Below are 18,112 nucleotides of genomic sequence, written 5' to 3' on the forward strand. Positions count from 1 at the left end.
CTCAAGATACAAAAATGCAAAGCATCTCCCCTTCCCAGTCTGATGTTGAGACTAAGATATAAATATGGCCCCAGAGAGAAGGCGCTAAGTCTAAAGGACAGACTGCAGAGGATCCGTCCTAAGAACCTCAAAAAGGAAAGGGAGGGAGGGCTTCATGGAGGAGATGACCCCTGAACTAGGCCCTGAAGCAAGTGAAGGCTTTCAGCAGGATTTCATGTGGAGATCAAACAGGACAGGCACGGAGGCTGGCCAGTGAGAGGAGGGCAAGGCTAGGAGTCCAAGTGGAGGGAGTGTGGAAGACGGGATGGTGGCAGAGAGGAGGCAGTGACATTAGATTGGGAAAGGGAGCTTGGATGCAGGTTCTGGGGGGACCTCAGGACCATGCCAGAGGTTGTATGTTCACCTGTAGGGAATAGGGAGCCACTGACTGCCTTTGTTAAGGGAGTGACCTCATCAGAAGTGTGCATTGAGATGGTTTTGGCAACTCTGGAAAGAATGGGTGGGAGAGGATTAAGGCTGGAGCTGGGGAGGTAAATTAGGAAGCTTCGGAGTAGCCAAGGCTTGAAGTGATGAAGAGAGAGTGATGTAAACAGAGGCAGCATGGCCAGAGAGCAGAGAAGGTGTGAGAGAGCTCAAGGAGGCGAGTGAGAAGATTATAAAAGCTCTAGGAGTTAAAGAGAGGCCATTGGGTTGGGCCCTTTGGTCATTCGCACCTTTCTGTTACTCAGTCACTTTGTCTCGGTCCTGTCTTACTCTTCATGACCCCATTTGGGGTTTTCTTGGCAAAGATACTGGAGAGGTTGGCCATTTCCTTCTCCAGCTCATACAGATCAGGAAACTGAGGCAAACAGGGTGAAGTAACTTGCCCAGGGTTACACAGCTAGTAAGTGCCTGAGGCCAGATTCGAACTCACAAAAATGAGTCTTCCTAACTCTAGACCCAGTGCTCTGTCCACTGCACCACCTAGCAGCCTTGCTATTTGGGCTAGTAGAATGGCATGGATAGAAGCCGAGTTGCAAAGGGTTAAAGAGAGGAATGAAGGCAAATGGAGGTGAGTGGGCTGCAGAGAAGTGTTTTTATGAATTTACAGTGAAAGGGAATTTTCACGAAGTGTGATCTTCTAGCTTGTCCAATTTCTTTAGTTTTACAGACCGCTGAACATTCGAATAGTATTGGTTGGAGTCGAAGTCTGGAATGATATTGATAAGTGCTCCATCAGCCAGGACCCGTTTGCAAGTCTTCATGAATTTCTGGACTGGAGAAAGATGAAGTTGCTGCCTCGTAAACCCCATGACAACGCACAGCTTGTAAGGTGAGGGGCTGGGCTTCCCTCTCCGCTTAAAGAAATAGAGTAATGAAAAAACAATCAGACTCTAAATAATGAGCAAACCACTAATAGGCATGGGGAACAGATTGGGAAATATGGCCCGCCTCCTGCAGGAGGCTCCCCTCCAGCTGTTAAGACCTCCTCCCCAGACCTCAGCAGTCAAATGACCTTTTGTATCCATCTGGAATACACTAACAGGTATACATGTTGTCTCCCCTAATGGAAACATGAACTCCCTAAATGTAAACAGAGACTTGCAAATTTGCTTTGGTGTCCCCACAACCAGGCACAGTGCCTGGCACATAGCAAGCATTTAGTTAATGCTTCTGGGTTGCTTGGTATGTCTTTTCTTTCCATGGAGAGATGGAAGACCTTTAGAGCAGAGTTTTGCTTACATGGTCACATCTCAACATTGTGACATCATTGTCCTCTGTTAAAGGCGGCGGGGGGAGGGGGTTGAAGAGAATAGTGGAAGGAAATATCCTAGAAAGACTTATGTTTTATGTTAAAGGACAAGGCATCCAGAAAGCAGGCTTAAGATAGTGAAATTACAAGGCAACCTGGGTCACTGGGTCATAGCCCAGGAACTGGAAAACATGCTGGATGCCATCTGTCCAATACTCCCATTTTACAAATGGGGAAATTGAGGTTTCAAAGCTGAAGTGACTCGCCCAAAGAGACTTCCGCATCCATACCATCAAAGCAGAACCCATAGCATCCTGGAGCTATGTGCCCCCAGGGAAGTTCCATGGTGTCCACTGTGTCCCATGGTGGGACCGATCCCTTCCATGTGGAAAATGTTGTAGACTTACTCTGCTTGGCCCCTGAAGGTAGAACCAGGAGCACAGGGTGAATCTTTCCAAAGGGTGGACTTTGGCCTAAGCTGAGGGCAAATGTCCTAATAAGGGCAATCCCAGAGTGCAGTGTCAGGAAGCTCAGGCTGGGTTATTTCCACCCCCCCCCACACACACACAGGGACACACACAGTCCTTCAATCAAAAGCTAGCTATTGTTGGAGACAGTGGAAAAGATGCTCTGTTCAGGAATAGATTAGATCAAATGAGGCTCCTTCCACCCCAGAGATCCTGTGATTCTAGGCTACATCTTCACACTTCTTCCCTGCAACAAAAGAACCTCAGGATTATCCATAGCTTTGTATTTTCAAATATGCCAAGTGCCAGTCAATCTTGGCATAAGGAATTGGGCTGCTTACGTTATAATGTTACCTTTTTTAATTATATAAATATGGCCTTTTGGGTGAACACTTTCAGCTATGGGAAACAAGAAGACTCATCCCTGTACACACATTTAGTAAGAGCCTACCATGTGCTAGATGCTGTGCTTAGCATATTCTTGTGAAGAGAGAAGCTAGAAGAAAAGGGGATTCTGATCTCAAAGAATTTTGGGGCCCTGGGGCTTAATAAGTCCATGCTTATGCCAAGACTTTGCTGCTTTTTTCTGTGGTCATTCACTTCTCAAGTTTAAATCAGCCATGACTTTGAAGTGAGTTCTGAGCCTTGGTCATGCACTAAACAGGACAGAAAACAGGGCCTTGTTAAGCAAGAAAACCAAAGTGTGGTCTTCAAAGGATCGTTTTCAGCTGATCTAGTCCATTCCACAGAAACACAGGCCCCTCGAGATGGACAGGAGCTCTGAGACCCTTTGGTCCAACTCTACTTAGGCCAGAATCCCCTTTACAATGAAACAGAAAAGTGTTTGCTGAGGTTCTTTTTGAAGAGAGGGAGCCTACTGCCTCTGGAGGCAGCTCGTCTTCATCTGGGAGGGCTCTCCTTAAGGAATTTTTCTCTTATGCCCATCCTACTTCTGCCCCTCGGTGCCTTCTGGTCATTGTTTCTAGATTTCCACAGCCCTGCTTGTCCCTCTTCTTGGCCTTGCAGTGGGGTTCCCTGGCCAAAGATACCTTTGTAAAGATGATATAATCCAAAATTCACAAAACAACCTTTGGGATTTTAGATTACATCTATTTCCAGGTAAATTACTATATTATTTTTCCTTTCCCAGTGGGGTTTACTTCCAAGGGACAACCATTGGAATGGCGCCCATAATGAGCATGTGTACAGCTGAGCAATCTGGAGGTGTAGTCATGGTAAGCAAAGGGAGTGGAGGAGTGGATTGGCCCACGGAGATTTTCCCCTTTTCTCCACCATGACAACTTTACAAACATGGTCGTTGCTAATAGATAACATAAAGGCTTTTTCCCTATGGCTTTCCAAGTTCAATTACAACTCAAATTCCAATTATTCCCATATACTTATATCTACCCAACTCTCTTCAAAATCATTGATGATGTACAACAAATTGGAATTGGTGGAGAGAGAAAGAAAATTCATCACTGGCCATATCTCCACGATTCAAAGTGGGTCTGTAACTTCTGGTTAAACCATTTAACTGTGGGAAACCTCTACAGCCTTGAGGTGCATCAAGACCTAGAACAGTAGCCATAGCTTGACATGCTCTTTGCACAAGGTCTGGCCAATTAGGTTTAGCCAAAAGTTGTCACTAGAACAGCCTACAAGAATCATAGTCCGAGACCTGGAGTTTTTCGTTATTTGCCATCACAGATATGATCAGTACCTCTAGGCTGGTGGACGATACACATCAATGTCTTGGAAAGAGGGTTTGAAAGGTTGGTTCTTGTAGGAAAGGTAAGTCTACCATGTTTATGTTGTGTATTTATGTCAGAGGACAGGTTGGACTGGGGAGCACAGCCAAGCCTGGTTTCCTCTGGATTTAGGGAACAGCTAGGGTTGATGTGTAACCCCCCCCCAGGGGAGTGCACCAAGTCCTGTCAAAGGAGTGTGTGTGGCATATCCACCCTGTTCTGTGCTTGGTCTGAATATTTAGTGCTCTAAGGGAACCAGAACTCAGACAGGGAATACTCTTAGCCTGGCCTCCTGTCTCCATTAAACAAAGAAAGTCTTGCCTTTCCAAGGAACCTTTCAAAATCTCGCCATATTTTTTAAGGAGAGTATTTCCAAAGATCCAGTTGTATGTCAGGGAGTCAAGGGCTGTTTTCCACAGTCTAGTAATTCCTCCTCATGTATTTATCTCCAAAGCTATTCTTCCTCATGAGCCTACATGACAAACTTTTCCCATCTGCCTTGGGTCATGGCTAGAAGTTAACATAGAGCCACGTCTCGTGGACAGATGAATGGGACTTACAACCAGGGCCTCAGACCTCACAAAAATCATTTCAGTCGATCGGTCAGTGAATAATCATTTATTAAGTGCCTAATATGTGTCAGGCACTGTGCAAAGCCCTGGGGATACAAAGAAAGGCAAAAGGCAGCCCCTCCTCTCAAATCCTGTCTTTGTGCATTTTCCATTGACCCAGAGACCTTTTATGCTGAAGCAACTGTGGAAGGCATCACTGATAAATGTGGTGCCCTTGGGACCAGTTTAATTTCTAGTCAGCGCCAAACTGCATTTCTCATATGGCAAAGTCTACAGAATTTTAAACAAGGGAGAAATCCCTAATCTGTGACTCTGTGACAATTTGTTATTGACTTTACAATTCACTAAAGTTAATTTGTGTGTGTGTGTGTGTGTGTGTGTGTAACAGCTGAAATCAAATCCTCATTCTTCACAAAGTCCTATTCCGTGACAATTAAAATTTCTAGAGATAAACTCAGACTATTAAGGAGTTTGTTTTGACACATGTCACTTAGTCTGTCTTCAAACACTCTCCCTGAGTTTCCTTCTCCAAAGAAAGCAGCAGAAAAGTGTGATCACAGCAGCAGCAGCAGCAGCAGTAGCATAATTAAAATGACTTAACCAAAAAAGATGTTCTGGGACTGAAGATTCCACTTAATGGTCAGAAGATTTATCCTGCTAATTTCTCAGCCAGCATCAGTGAGGAGATGGTCTTTAAAGCTTTTAACATCGGGCAGGGGGACACGCTAAGGAACTTTGGGGTGCCAGGCACTAGAAAATACAAATAAGTTTGGAATCTTGAGCATGTCCAAGAGAAGACCACCAGTTGGGCAAAGCACCCAGACTTTCCTATTCCTCCTAATGACAAATTAAAATGATTTGTAGCCATAAAGTTGATATCACCCCCATCTATTCAAGTCCTAGAAGAAGTCCTGGAGAAACAAGGAGGAATTTTACTAAAAACCATGCTCCTGACCGTGTAGTCTTTGATTGATTGATTGATTGATTGATTGATTGGAGTGCTCTGGTGAGCTGTTGGGCCCTTGCTCTGGCTTCCCAAGGCCCCAGTCCTTCAGACTATCTGAACTCATTTGACTTTGGTTATTGACAAATGCCATGCACCAAGATGGCCACCTAATCAGTGAATATTAAGTACCTACTATGTGCCAGGCACTGTGCTGAGGACTGAGGGGGCAACAGAGATAAAAGTTACGTAGTCCCCATCCCTAAAGGAACGTAAATGGTGAGGGAACATTTCTTTTGGCTGCTTCTGAAAGAGACGGTCAAGGTAAAATTAGATATGTAACCAATCCCACCCTACCCCCACTGCTCTTCCGGTGCCTGATAACAGTGAGAAGGCCACTCTGGGTTCTCGGGTAACGCTTTCAGGTAGGCAAAGCACTTTACAAGTGTTTTACCTCATTTGAGCCTCACAACAACTCTGGGAGGTAAGTGCCATTATTGTCCCCATTTTACAGAGGAGGAAACTGAGACTGGGAGAGGTTAAGCGACTTATCCAGGATCATACAGCCAAGTGTCCGAGGCAGGTTTGGACTCAGGTTTAAACTCCTAACTCCAACCCTGGTTCTGCGCATTGTGATGCCACCAAGCAGCAGAGCACATGGAGCATTGCACTTGGTTTCATCAGTGCAGGGAACTCCTTGTGTGGAACTCAAATGTGTGGACATTAGAAGCAAATTGAGTTTTGTTCATGGAAATGAAACTCAAAGTGACACTTGACCCTCCATTTTGCCGACGTACCCTAAGGACCATTGGGATTTCCCATCTGGTCTGCAGCTGATGCCTACATGGATTGCCAGCTCTCTTGGAAGGGGAGCACCTGGAGAGCAGAGAATGTCTGTCTCACTCTTGTGTATGTGTTCCCATCGCTTAGCACAGTGCTTTGTACAAAGTAGGTGCTTATTCAATGACTTTTTAAAATTCTTATTAATTTATTTTGATTTATCAACAATCACTTCCATAAGGTTTTGAGTTTTAAATTTTTCTCCCCCTTCCTCCACCCCACCTTCCCCAAGACAGCACTCAATCTGATATCCATATACATTCCTATTAAACATATTTTCACATTAGTGATGTTTAAGGAAGAATTAGAACCAATAGTATTCATTCACTTTTGCAAATCAACAACTCATCTGTAAGTTACAGACTTTGGGATTTACCCAGGGAACCGAGAGGTCACAAGACCTTGGCTTTAGTGCAGGTAAGGACCTCAGACTCTCTCATTTTAGAGATGAAGAAACTGAACTCCACAGAAGTCAAGTGACTTGGCCAGGGTCACACACAGCTAGGAAGCGTCTAAAGTGGGATTGGAAATCGTGTCCCTGTTCTGGGTCTGGTCTGCTCTCCTTGATTCCCCCATACCCAAGGCCTGAGGTTCCAATGTGTCGGGGAAGACATGAGCCTAATTTGTCTCTGCTCCAAAGCCAGCTCTCTTCCTATAAGATGATGTGTACCACACTCCCTCTCAGTATCTAATACTTGTTCCACTGTGCCTGTGACTTCATTGGCCTTTGGAACTCCCAATAAGGATACTCTTTCTACTACCAACACAGATCAGAACCTACAACTTAGAGTCTTACAAGATTGCCAGGTCCACTGAGAAGTTAATGAACTTGCCTGGGGCCACACAGCCAGAGTATATCAGAAGCAGCACTCGAACCCAGGGTTGCTTGACTCCAACCTGTTCTCTACCCACTACGCCACCTTGCCTCTTATTACTGAAATAATGCCCCTCTTCCATTTAAAAGCCCTAGACATTGTGTAATCCCCAAGAGCCAGGAGGAGATCATCGTCCTTGTTAAGGGTACATTCCTTGAATTTTCTCCAAGAACAAGATAGCTACAGACTTCCACAGGCCCCACCCTCCTTCTACATGCTCCTCTCCTCGATATGTATTCATAAGGTTTGCTTCAGCAGAACACTCTCAAATCTAAACAGAGTAATTCACCAGGAGTTTCATCAGCTCTCAGGATAACTCTGAGCTCCTTCCCATGCCACTCCTTTCTCCTGCCAGGGAAGGGCAGGAAGTCTTGTTAGGCCATCCTTCTTCCTTGGTCTATGTAGGAACAGTGGCTCAGTGAGGGATTCCTACTGACAACTGATAAAAAGAGGAAAATGCCTATGGTTTCTTGGGTGCCCTCTTGTTTAAGAGAAACACAACCAAAAGCTTTAATGGCAGGGATGATCTATTTTTCCCCCTAGTGAAAACTGTCAGCTTCCTGAGACTGAGTCAGGAAGGTCTGAATTCAAATCCAGTTTTACTTACTAGCAGTGTGACCCTGGGCAAATCAGCCTCTTTTTGCCTCAGTTTCTGCAACTGTAAAATGGGGACAATAATAACACTTCCCTCTCAGGGTTTTTGTGAGGGTAAAAATGAGATAATATTTGTAAAGCATTGAGTGCAGTGCCTAGCACATAGTAGGCACTCTATAAACGCTTATTCCCTCCTCCTCCTTTCCCTCCCCCCCAACACCTCCCACCCCTTCCCAGGACCTTGTTACAAACAGTTTGCTTTCTCTCCTGGCAACACAAAACACCCCCTCATCTAGTGGCATCAGTTCCTGACATTCTCAAAACTAACTGGCCAATAGCAAAGTATTTCAACAACCCAGAAGCTAGAATATCGCTCTTTGGAGAGGTTTGTAAATCACATTTATTAATTAATGAACCATCACTGACCCAATTTAGTTAAACTGAATCCTAACCTCCTTGTGTTGATTTTTAACATCTGTGGAAGGAAATCTGGTTCTCTGTTAATAGTGGGGTCACCAAACTGTCGTTTCCAAGTGGAGAAATGACTTCCTTACAGACAATCTCATTGTCAAATGCAGAGTCCAGGAACATAAACAGAAAGATCCAGAGGCCACGGTCCATTTTCACATTTTGCCTCATCTGTCCCAAGTTCAGCAGCCAATCAGGCCTAAATCAATTCCATCTGGAATCTATGAAAACCTATTAGAATGATGCCCCCTGCCACCATTTATCCCGGATTGTCCTGAATGATCTAAAGTGGCCTGGAGTTGGTGAAAATAGGCACATTGGAGGGCTTCTGCTCACTTACTGTAACTTACCAAATCTGCCTTTCTGTACTAATTTTATTTTGGGATAATCCAGGACAAAAAGAGATTAAATTGGACCTCGATAAAATAGGATTGGCTGGTTCTTCTGTCCCCTGTAGAGGAAAATGAATTCATACTTTGGTCCAAATAGAACAGTAACTTCTGAGGAGATTCAAAAAACAGGGTGAGGAAGATAGCATGTACCGTTTCATTTTGAGGAAGATGTGGAAAGCTCTAAAAACATGAAGAAAGGTCTGGAGGGGCCCCAGGAGGCATCTCAAACTAACTTGACTCTACAAATGCATAGACGATGCCTTTGATACCCACTCTTGTCCATGGGGCCCCCAGAAAAACTACCCCGAGATTGAGACACTGTGCGTCAGCACACTCTTAACCATAGAATATGAGCCCCCGCCGATGGGTTTCCTCTGTCCGTCCATCCAGGAGACAAATCAGTGCAAAACAAAAGATTTAATCAAATAGCAGAATGAATAAAGAAGAGAAGATTCCAGCCCACCCCCAACGTGTGAATATGGGGAACATTCTGCCCCAGGTTACTACACTTCTAGCAGGGAGGGAAAACCTGAAGAGAACATGTGAGACCCTCTTGTCTCCCTACATGTAAAGCAGACTCCTCTTTTCTTACTAGTGTAGACACGCTCAGAGATCAGTCGCATTAAATTCATGGGAGTTAAGGGTGACTGAGTGGAAGTGAATGCTCTGTGTCTCTTTCTTTTTTTGAGGATCACTCTGACAGCCCTGTGGGTGCAGCCGTCACCCTCGCCCACGAGCTCGGCCACAACCTGGGCATGAATCACGACACCCTGGAGCGGGGATGTCACTGTCAGGCAATGGTTGATAAAGGAGGCTGCATCATGAACCCGTCCACCGGGTGAGTAAAATCCATCGATGCTTCTTGCTGCGCCGGGCTCCCAGCTTCCCAGCATCCCAGCATGGAATTTCTCCCGTGAAACATTCATGCAGAAGGTTTTCTCGATTTTTCAGTCAATAGAAACTTCCAAAGCCGAATTTCTTGACAGGTAAGATAGTAGAATAACCCAAGCAGCTGCGGGCTCCACTCTGCATAGAGCACCTGGCCTAGAGTCAGGTAGACTTGAGTTCAAATCCAGCTTCAGACACTAACTAGCTGGGCTAGTCACGTAACCTCAGTTTGCCTCAGTTTCTCCATCTGTAAAATGGGGATAATAACGGCATCTACCTCCCAAGGTTGTTGTGAGGATCCAATGAGATAATTATCGTAAAGAGTTTGGCTGGCACGTGGTAAGTGCTATAGAAACGTTAGTTTATGTTTATCGTTATTATTATTATTGCTGTTCTCCACTGAGAGGGTCATGCAGACAGAAATCTTTCTTCCAGGAGAAGCAGTGGCATATTTCTTCTTGTTATTTAGAAAGCTAAGATCATAACCTAATTCAAACATATGTTTTAGATTTGATTCTGTAAGTGAATCGTAGATTCATAAACATGGAGGCTATCTAGCCACGCTTCTCACCCAGTGCCAGCATCCTTTACATTTTATCCAGGAGAGAGAGCGATTTAGCTGAATTCTGCCCATCACGAGGGGCTCTCTACGTCACTGATTGCAGAACATTCTAACGCCTCCTCCAGGCTGGGGGAAAGGGCAGTGCTGGGAAGGAGGAGCCTTTACCAAAGCTCTGGATGCCACCGTTCAGCAAGGATGCTGATAAGCTGGAGGGCATCCAGTGGAGGGTTAGCACGGTGGGGAAGGACCTTGAGAGCATGTTGATCGATGGGAGCAGGGAGAGAGGTGGTAACCTGAAGAAGGAAAGCCTTCGATCAGCAGTTAGAGCTTTCTTCAAGCATTTGAAAGGCTGCCGAGTGAATGGAGGCTGAGCTTTGTTCTGCTTGGTCTCAGATGGCAGAGCTAGAAGCGGTGGGTGGGCGTTACAAAGATATCAACTTCAGTTAGATGTCAGGAAAAGTCCTCTAACAAGTGGGCTGCCACGGGAGGGAGGGAGGGAGTTCCAATCCAATGAGCAGTGAGCATTTAGGGAGTGGCTCCTAGTATGAAGCGCCATGTTAGGAGCTGGGAATCCAGGCAGACTACCATGCCCCTCAGCTGGAGTGCTTGTACTTATAATGGATGTCCTTATCTGTTTACCTGGTGCATTCCCCCAGTCAACTATGATCTGTACGGGGCACCACAGGCAGGTAGATCTTGAGTTCAAATTCGGACACTTTTTGCCCTCCAAGGTTAAGGAACTCAACCCTCAGGCCTTCTTCTGTTTATCCTCACGTGGAGATTTTGGAGGCTGACTGAGTTGGTCAAATTACCCAGACTTGAAAACCAGGAAGGGCAGGGTTGCATAGTGGATAGAAGCCTTGGAATCCATAAAATCTAGATCCAAGTTCTGCCCATGACACATTTTAGCTGTGTGGTTCTGGGCAGGTTGCTTAACCTCTCAATGTCTTAGGCATCTCTCTAGACCAATCTAGAACGCAGACCAGTTTGCCAGACTCTATTGGTGGTAGGAATTTCCACGCCCACCAAGAGTTTGCTACAGTGATAAAACCATAGACTTCAACCCTCCCAAAATGAAGACTCTATCTTAAAACTATTCTCAGTACTCAAATATTCTAATGGAGTTCTGAACTCCACCAAAGCAGATTGCAGTCCAACTATGACTCCCTGTACATGTTCCCCTAAGCTTGGCACATGGTGGCATATGACATGTGAGGTCTCCATCCATTGCACAGAAGCCCTTGCTTGCTTCTTCCAGACATCATGAGAATATCATTCATGACCAGCCTATCTTCTCTTCCTACCCAACATTTCTGGCATGATGCCTTTTATCCCTGTTTTCAAAATGTCCTCAATGGTTTAATGTGGCCACCTGCTGCCATGTGCCACAGACCTCCCCATCACTCTCTGGGTGAAGGTCACTTTCTGCTCTTCTCAAGTTTTGACCTTTGTCCCATTGCTGTGATCTCCCATTAGATTGTAAGCTCCTCGAGGGCAGGGACTGTCTTTTGCCTTTCTTTGTATCCCCAGCACTTAGCACAGTGCCTGGCACATAGTAGAAGCTTAATAAATATTCACTGATTGATTGATTAATTTCTGTAAGGACACACAATAGAATGTGGGCACTCCAAAGAAAGGCTCTGGCTTCTGGAGAAACTTGGGGTCTTGAAAAGAGCTTTGTAACTGGGAAGACATTGATAAAAAGTCACCAAAGTGCCTAAAATAATCTCTGAACCTACCAGCATTTGTAAGTTCGTTCTCAGCACTTTTGCCCTTGCTGAGCTTGCACTTTTCAGAATCTTTTTTGCTTAGTTGCTCATTTACTATCCCTTCCTTCCTGTTCAAGGGGTGGTAACTTTAATTTGCTTTGATGGAAAGAAATTTCACAATGAAGTTAATGAATTCATCACAGGAATCCAAAGGGCTACAAAGGTCACAACACCTAGTCAGTTCTCCAAAGCCAGCCGTCCACAGGGAAATGCTGCTGCTGCTTCTCTCCTACATTCCTTTTGTCCCACCTCATTTCTTGTTCTCCTTGTGAGAAGACAGTGCAGACAGGACTCTGCTTACACAGGAAAACACAGTCCACATTGCCCTGATTCCAGGCTGCCTTCTCATTCCCCGGAGGGAGCCCAGGGTTCTCACAGGCCAGGCCAGTAGAGGGCTGGCGCTGGCAGGTTCCACCTCCCAGACCAGTTGGGGGAGCAGAATGGTCACTGGATTTGGCACCAGAGGGCCTGGTTCACACCTCAGGTCTGCCACAAATCATGTGACCTTAGGCAAGTGCCATCCTCTTTCTTAGCCTCAATTTCCTAGATTGGGCCTGGGTGATCTGAGGGCCCTCTCAGGTGCCACTTCTGCCATGTCTAATACCTCTAGCTATTAGTTCTCTCTCCTTCCTAACCACGGTCAAATGGAAACTTCAAGTACGAGGTTTGAGCAGAAGAAGGTCCAATCCTCCAAGGACCGGTTCCCCTGAGCAAGAAGGAGCTCATTCAAGTCAATTCAACAAACACTTACTAAACACCTCCTCCGTGCCAGACACTGCATGAGGTGGTAGGAATGCAAAGAGAAAAACGGAAAACTAGCTTTGCTCCCAAGGAACTTCCCTTCTACTAGGACATGTAATCAGACAAGTCAATGCAAAAGAATTTGAGGAGGGAAAAGAGAGCACCAATAAGTAGAAAGATCAGAGAAAGCGTTGTGAAAGAGATCACAAAGGATTTCTAAGAGGTGGAGTAGAGGAGGAAGGGCACTCCTGGGGAACATCTATGCAAAGGCAGGAGGTGGGAAATGGAGTGCCAAGGAATGGATCAGTAAGTAGAAGAAGTTGGCTGAAGGGTAGAAAATGCAGGCAGAGGCATAAAGAGAAATGCATCAGGAAAGGTCGGTTGGAAGGAGATTATGGATGGATCTCATTAAAAGATTGAGAGCTTTGTATTTTGCTCTAGAAATTGTTTAAATTTTTTTCACATTCATTTGTTTTTAATTTATGAAATAAAACAAGCATTTCCATAACATAGCATAATAAAAAATATGATTGCACATGAAACTGTTAATCTATTACGTACAACATGCTATTCCTTTTAAATATATAAAAAGCTATGATGTAAATTTCTTTTTTTCCCCTTTTTTCTTCCCTCTCCCCACCTTCGCCCTAGAAATGGCTACCATTAGGCACAAATAGGTATCTATGTAAAATTATTTTACAAAAACTTCTATTTATTAGTTCTTTCTCTGTCCTCAGATAGCATCTTTCTTCATATGTCCTTTATAGTTAATTTGGGTATTTATAATAGACAAAATAATGCATTCACTCAAAGTTGTTCTTAAAAAATATTGCTGTTATTGTATACAATGTTCTCTTTGTTCTACTCATTTCACTCTTCATTATTTTGTGCAAGTCTTTCCATGTTTTTTCTAAGATCATTGAGCTCTTTGTTTCTTATAGCATACTAGTATTCCATTACAATCATATACCACAACTTGTTCAGTCATTCCCCAATTGATGAGCATCCCAGCAATGTCCAATTCTTTGCCATCACAAAGAGAGCTGCTATAAACATTTTAGAACATACAGGTTCTTTTCCTTTTTCCCTAATCATCTTTCAGAATAGACCAAGTTAGTGGTATTGATGAGTCAAAGGGTATAGGTAGTTGGGCATAATTCCATACTGCTCTCCAAAATGGTTGGAACAGTTCACATTTTCACCAACAATGAATTAGTGGCCCAATTGTTCCACAAAACCTCCAACATTTGTTGCTTTCCCCTTCAATCATTTTAGCCAATCTGGTAAGTATAAAATGATATCTCAAGGTTATTTTAATTTTCATTTTTCTAACCAATAATTATTTAGAGCATTTTTATATGACTATAAATTGTTTTGGTCTCTTCATTGGAAAAATTCCTATTCATATCCTTTGACCATTTATCAGTTGGGGAATGACTCATATTCTTACATATTTGACAAAGTTCTTTCTGTTTTTAGGTGTGAAACCTTTATCTGATAAATTATCTATAAAAAATTTTTCCCCAATTTTATGCTTTCCTTCTAATCTTGGCTATATTTGTTTTGTTTATACAAAACCTTTTAAATTTAATGTAATCAGAATTATCCATTTTGTACCTAACTTTGCTCCCTTAATCTCTTGTTTATTCCTAAATTGTTTGCCTATCCATAAGCCTGATAAGTAATTTGTTCATTATTCTATGGAAATCCTAGCAATAGCAATAAGAGAAGAAAAAAAATAGAAAGAATCAATATAGGAATGAGGTAATAAAGCTATTTCTTTTTGCAGATGATGTGATGATATACCTGGAAAATCCCAATGACAACTAAAAAGTTAGCTGAAAAAATTAATAATTTTAGTAAAGTAGCAGGATATAAAGTAAATCCACATAAGTCACCAGCATTCCTATATATCACAAACAAAACCCTACAAGAAGAGATAATAAAAAGATACCCCATTTAAAATAACTCTAGACAGTATAAAATATCTAGGGGTACAACTGCCAAAACAAACCCAGGAACTATATAAACAAAATTATTCAAAAAAAAAACTTTTATACAAATAAAATTAGACTTAAATAAATGGAGAAATATTAATTGTTCATGGGTAGACAGGACCAATATAATAAAAATGAAAATTTTACCTAAACTAATTTATGTATTCAATACCACCCCAATTCAATTGCCAAAAAATTATTTTACTGAATTAGGAAAAATAGCAACAAAATTTTTTCAGAAGGACAAAAAGTCAAGAATATCAAAAGAAATATTTTTTTTAATTTTTAATATTTTTTAAAATTTTAAATTTTTTCAAAATTTTAAAATTTTAAAATTAAAATTTCTTAAATGTAAAGGAAGGAGTTTTAGCAATACCACATGTCAAACTATATTATAAAGCAATAATTATTAAAATTATCTGATGCTGGCTAAGAAATAGAAAAGTAGATCAGTGGAACAGAATAGAAATTACAATTTACAGCAGCAAATAAATATAATAGCCTTGTATTTAACAAGTGTAAAGACTTAAGATTTTGGGATAAGAATTCATTATTTGTTAAAAAAAAAAGAATTGTTGAGAAAACTGGAAAGTGATATGGCAGAAACTGGGTATAGACCAATATCTTACACCATTTATCGAGATACGGTCAAAATGGATACATAATCTAGATATAAAGAGAGATATTACAAGAAAATTAGAAGAACATGGAACATATTACTTATCAGAGATTAAGTTTTTTAAGCAGGAGAGGAACACAGTCAGACCTGCGCTTTAGGAAATTCATTTTGGTAGCTATCTGAAAGATACAACTGGAATCAGGGAAAACAAGTGGAAGGCTATTAGAATCATTTAGATGAAAGAGAATGAATTCCTGAGATACTAAGTGTTCATTTTAGTGCAAATAGAGAGAAGAGAGCCAACAGGAGAGATGTCGTTGCAGTTTGGGTGTAAGTTGTGTAAATTATCAGCCTTGTCAAATAATGAGATTGAGGGGGAGGGGAGAGGAAGAGGTGGCTGAGAGATACTGAAGAGCAAGGGTGACTCTCAAGTTGTTGACCTGGGTGACTGGGAGGATGGTGGTGCCCTCAACAGAAAGAGGGAATTGGGGAAAAGGAGTAGGGTGAAAAGTTCTATTTCGGACAAGTTGCCTTTGAGAAACTAATGCTTCCATCCCAGTGGAGCTGTCCAGCAGAAAAGTGCTCAGGTGAAAGACTGGAAGGAGAGAGCCAGAAGGCAACTGTATAGAAAAGATCATTGAACCCATGGGAGCTGATGAGATGGATCTCCAGGAGACACAGATTTGAGAGGGAAGAGAAGAGGTTCTAGGATAGGTCTTGGGGGGACACCCAAAATTGGGAGGGGACAGGATATGGAATGTGATCCAGCAAAGGAAACCAGGGAAGAGTGGTCATAGGCCTGATTCAAAAGGAGTGTAAGGTCTCCATGTGGTGGCCCATGCCTGTGGTCCCTGCTAATTACATGAATTGAAGAGTTCTAAGCTGCAGTAGGGCTAAAGCTAATTGGGGGTCTGCACTAATTCTACCACCAATAGGTAAGCCTCGGAGAGCAAGGGGCCAGTGGACTGCCTCCATGGGGTTGAACCAGCCCAGATCAGAAATTGGGCAGGTATAAGGTACCTTGCCCATCAGTAGCTGTGGTTGGCTAGTGCACTTCCAAGCTTAGTGAGAGAGGGAGACTCAGGCTCCAAAAAGATCGTGTGGTCCAGTGTCTTCTGAGTACCTTCTTAGCTCCAGAGCCAGGATCCCCATTACCTGCGCTTTACTCAAAATAAATAGTCCAAAGTGGAGCTAAGCCTGAGAGCCAAACCTCCTAAGCCCATGCCTTGGCCCCTGAGCAATGCCCTTATTGTGATCATCATCATCATCATCATCATCACCATCATCATCATCATCATTATTATTATTAATAGTAATAATGATGGTGATCACAGGCTGCTAGGTGGTACATGGACAGCACTGGGCCTGGAGTCAGGAAGATCTGAGCTCAAATTCAGGGTCAGACACACTTATTAGCTGTGTGACCCCAGGTGAGTCACTTAACTTCTCTATGCCTCAGTTTCCTCTTCTGTAAAATGGAGATAACAACAGCACCTGCCTCCTAGAGTTGTTTTGAGGATGAAGTGAGTTAATGGGTGGAAGCATTTCTCAAAGCTTAAAGCCCTAGCTACTCATAGATGATAATAATGTGAATATTAATAATAATAACAATCCTTTCTGTACTGCTTCTAAAGCTTGCTGTGCTCTTCCCAGATATTATCTCACCTGACCTTCATGGCCACTCTATGGGGAGGTATTCTTACTATCCCCGTTTTGCAGATGAGGAAGCTGGGTCTTAGAAAGATGACAGTGACTTACCCCAGGTAACTCAGGGAGTAAGTGCTGGAGTCCAGCTTCAGACCCGGCTCTGTGTAAATGGGTACTTGAGAGGTGGGCCTCCCTCTTCAGGTCCGGGTGAGCCTCTTCAAAGTGCTGATTGCTTCTTTCTTTAGCCTGGGACACTCAGAGCCCAGCCCAGACCCTGGCTCCTGGGAGCCTTTTAATCAGTCTTTGTTGATTGACTGATTGATAGACTTCATTCACTGGTCCACCAAATCTTGCCCTAGGAGTGGATGGAAAAAGGTCGGTTAAATTTAGTGTCCTATGACTTTCCAATTCCCCTGACAAATGCTATCAAGTCCTTTTTTCTGGGCACACATAGAGGGGGTTATCTGGTGGTCCTATTGGTTTTGAATTTTCAAAGAACCAAGAAGAACATTTTTCCTTCTTTTCTTCCTTCCCTTTTTTCCTTCCCTTTTTCCTCTTTTTCTTTCCTTTTTTCCTTCCTTTCTTTTTAAATAACTCTTTAAATCTATCATTTTAAAAATCACACTTACATTCACAAATTCTGACATCCTTTTGAGGACAAAGCTCACCGTAACAATTTCCCCCTAAGAGTAATTATTGATGAATTAGTCACAGAGATGGAAAACCCAGGTCACAATGCAGGCTTCCTCACCCTTCCCCGACTTGGCCACAATGCCGCCTCAGAGAGCGGGCTTGGAGGGCCTGCTCCATGAAGAGTCTGTGCCATCACGAATTATTACTGCTCTCTGAGTGGGTGTGTGAGTGTGGGCGCCCATGGGTTTTATATCTTTGGATAGTTAACGTTTAAAACCTGTCTTGGAAATTACTTTTTGGCAAAAGTAATCTCCAGGGATTAGTGTGGGATTTAATCATGGTTGGATCTGTCCATTAATGAGCTTCCTTGAGCACGAGACCTAAGTGTGTGCCATGTTTATGAGCCAGAAATATTCCAATGGCTCTGCCCTGGCAGCAGAAAAGCCTTAGTCATGTCTCATAGGACTGTGGGAAAGACGAAGGAGATGAAGTTGGCCAAGTGTTCTGCAAACCTCAGAGTGCTTTATACATGGCAGTTCTCTTTGTCGTCAATTATCATCGTCAGGTGAGGTCAGACAGAGAGACAGAGAGAGACAAGAGACAGAGACAAGCCAGAGAGAGA

The 18,112-nt window shown here is 43.1% G+C and overlaps 1 protein-coding gene across 3 annotated transcripts in view; it reads left to right on the forward strand.

Moving 5' to 3' along the window:
- Positions 1-18,112, forward strand: part of ADAM12 (ADAM metallopeptidase domain 12) — a 374,850-nt gene that overhangs the window by 251,559 nt on the left and 105,179 nt on the right. For all 3 annotated transcript variants that reach the window (XR_003568576.1, XM_027855904.1, XM_027855905.1), the window contains exons 9-11: positions 1,143-1,312; positions 3,350-3,434; positions 9,324-9,472. Coding sequence is in view for 2 of the 3 variants with exons in the window: in XM_027855904.1 (XP_027711705.1) it covers positions 1,143-1,312; positions 3,350-3,434; positions 9,324-9,472 (404 nt within the window). In the remaining variant the exon portion in view is untranslated. The remainder of the gene's footprint in view (positions 1-1,142; positions 1,313-3,349; positions 3,435-9,323; positions 9,473-18,112) is intronic.

The sequence above is a fragment of the Vombatus ursinus genome, unplaced genomic scaffold, assembly GCF_900497805.2.
Source record: "Vombatus ursinus unplaced genomic scaffold, bare-nosed wombat genome assembly UNPS02011353.1, whole genome shotgun sequence".
Classification (NCBI taxonomy): domain Eukaryota; kingdom Metazoa; phylum Chordata; class Mammalia; order Diprotodontia; family Vombatidae; genus Vombatus; species Vombatus ursinus.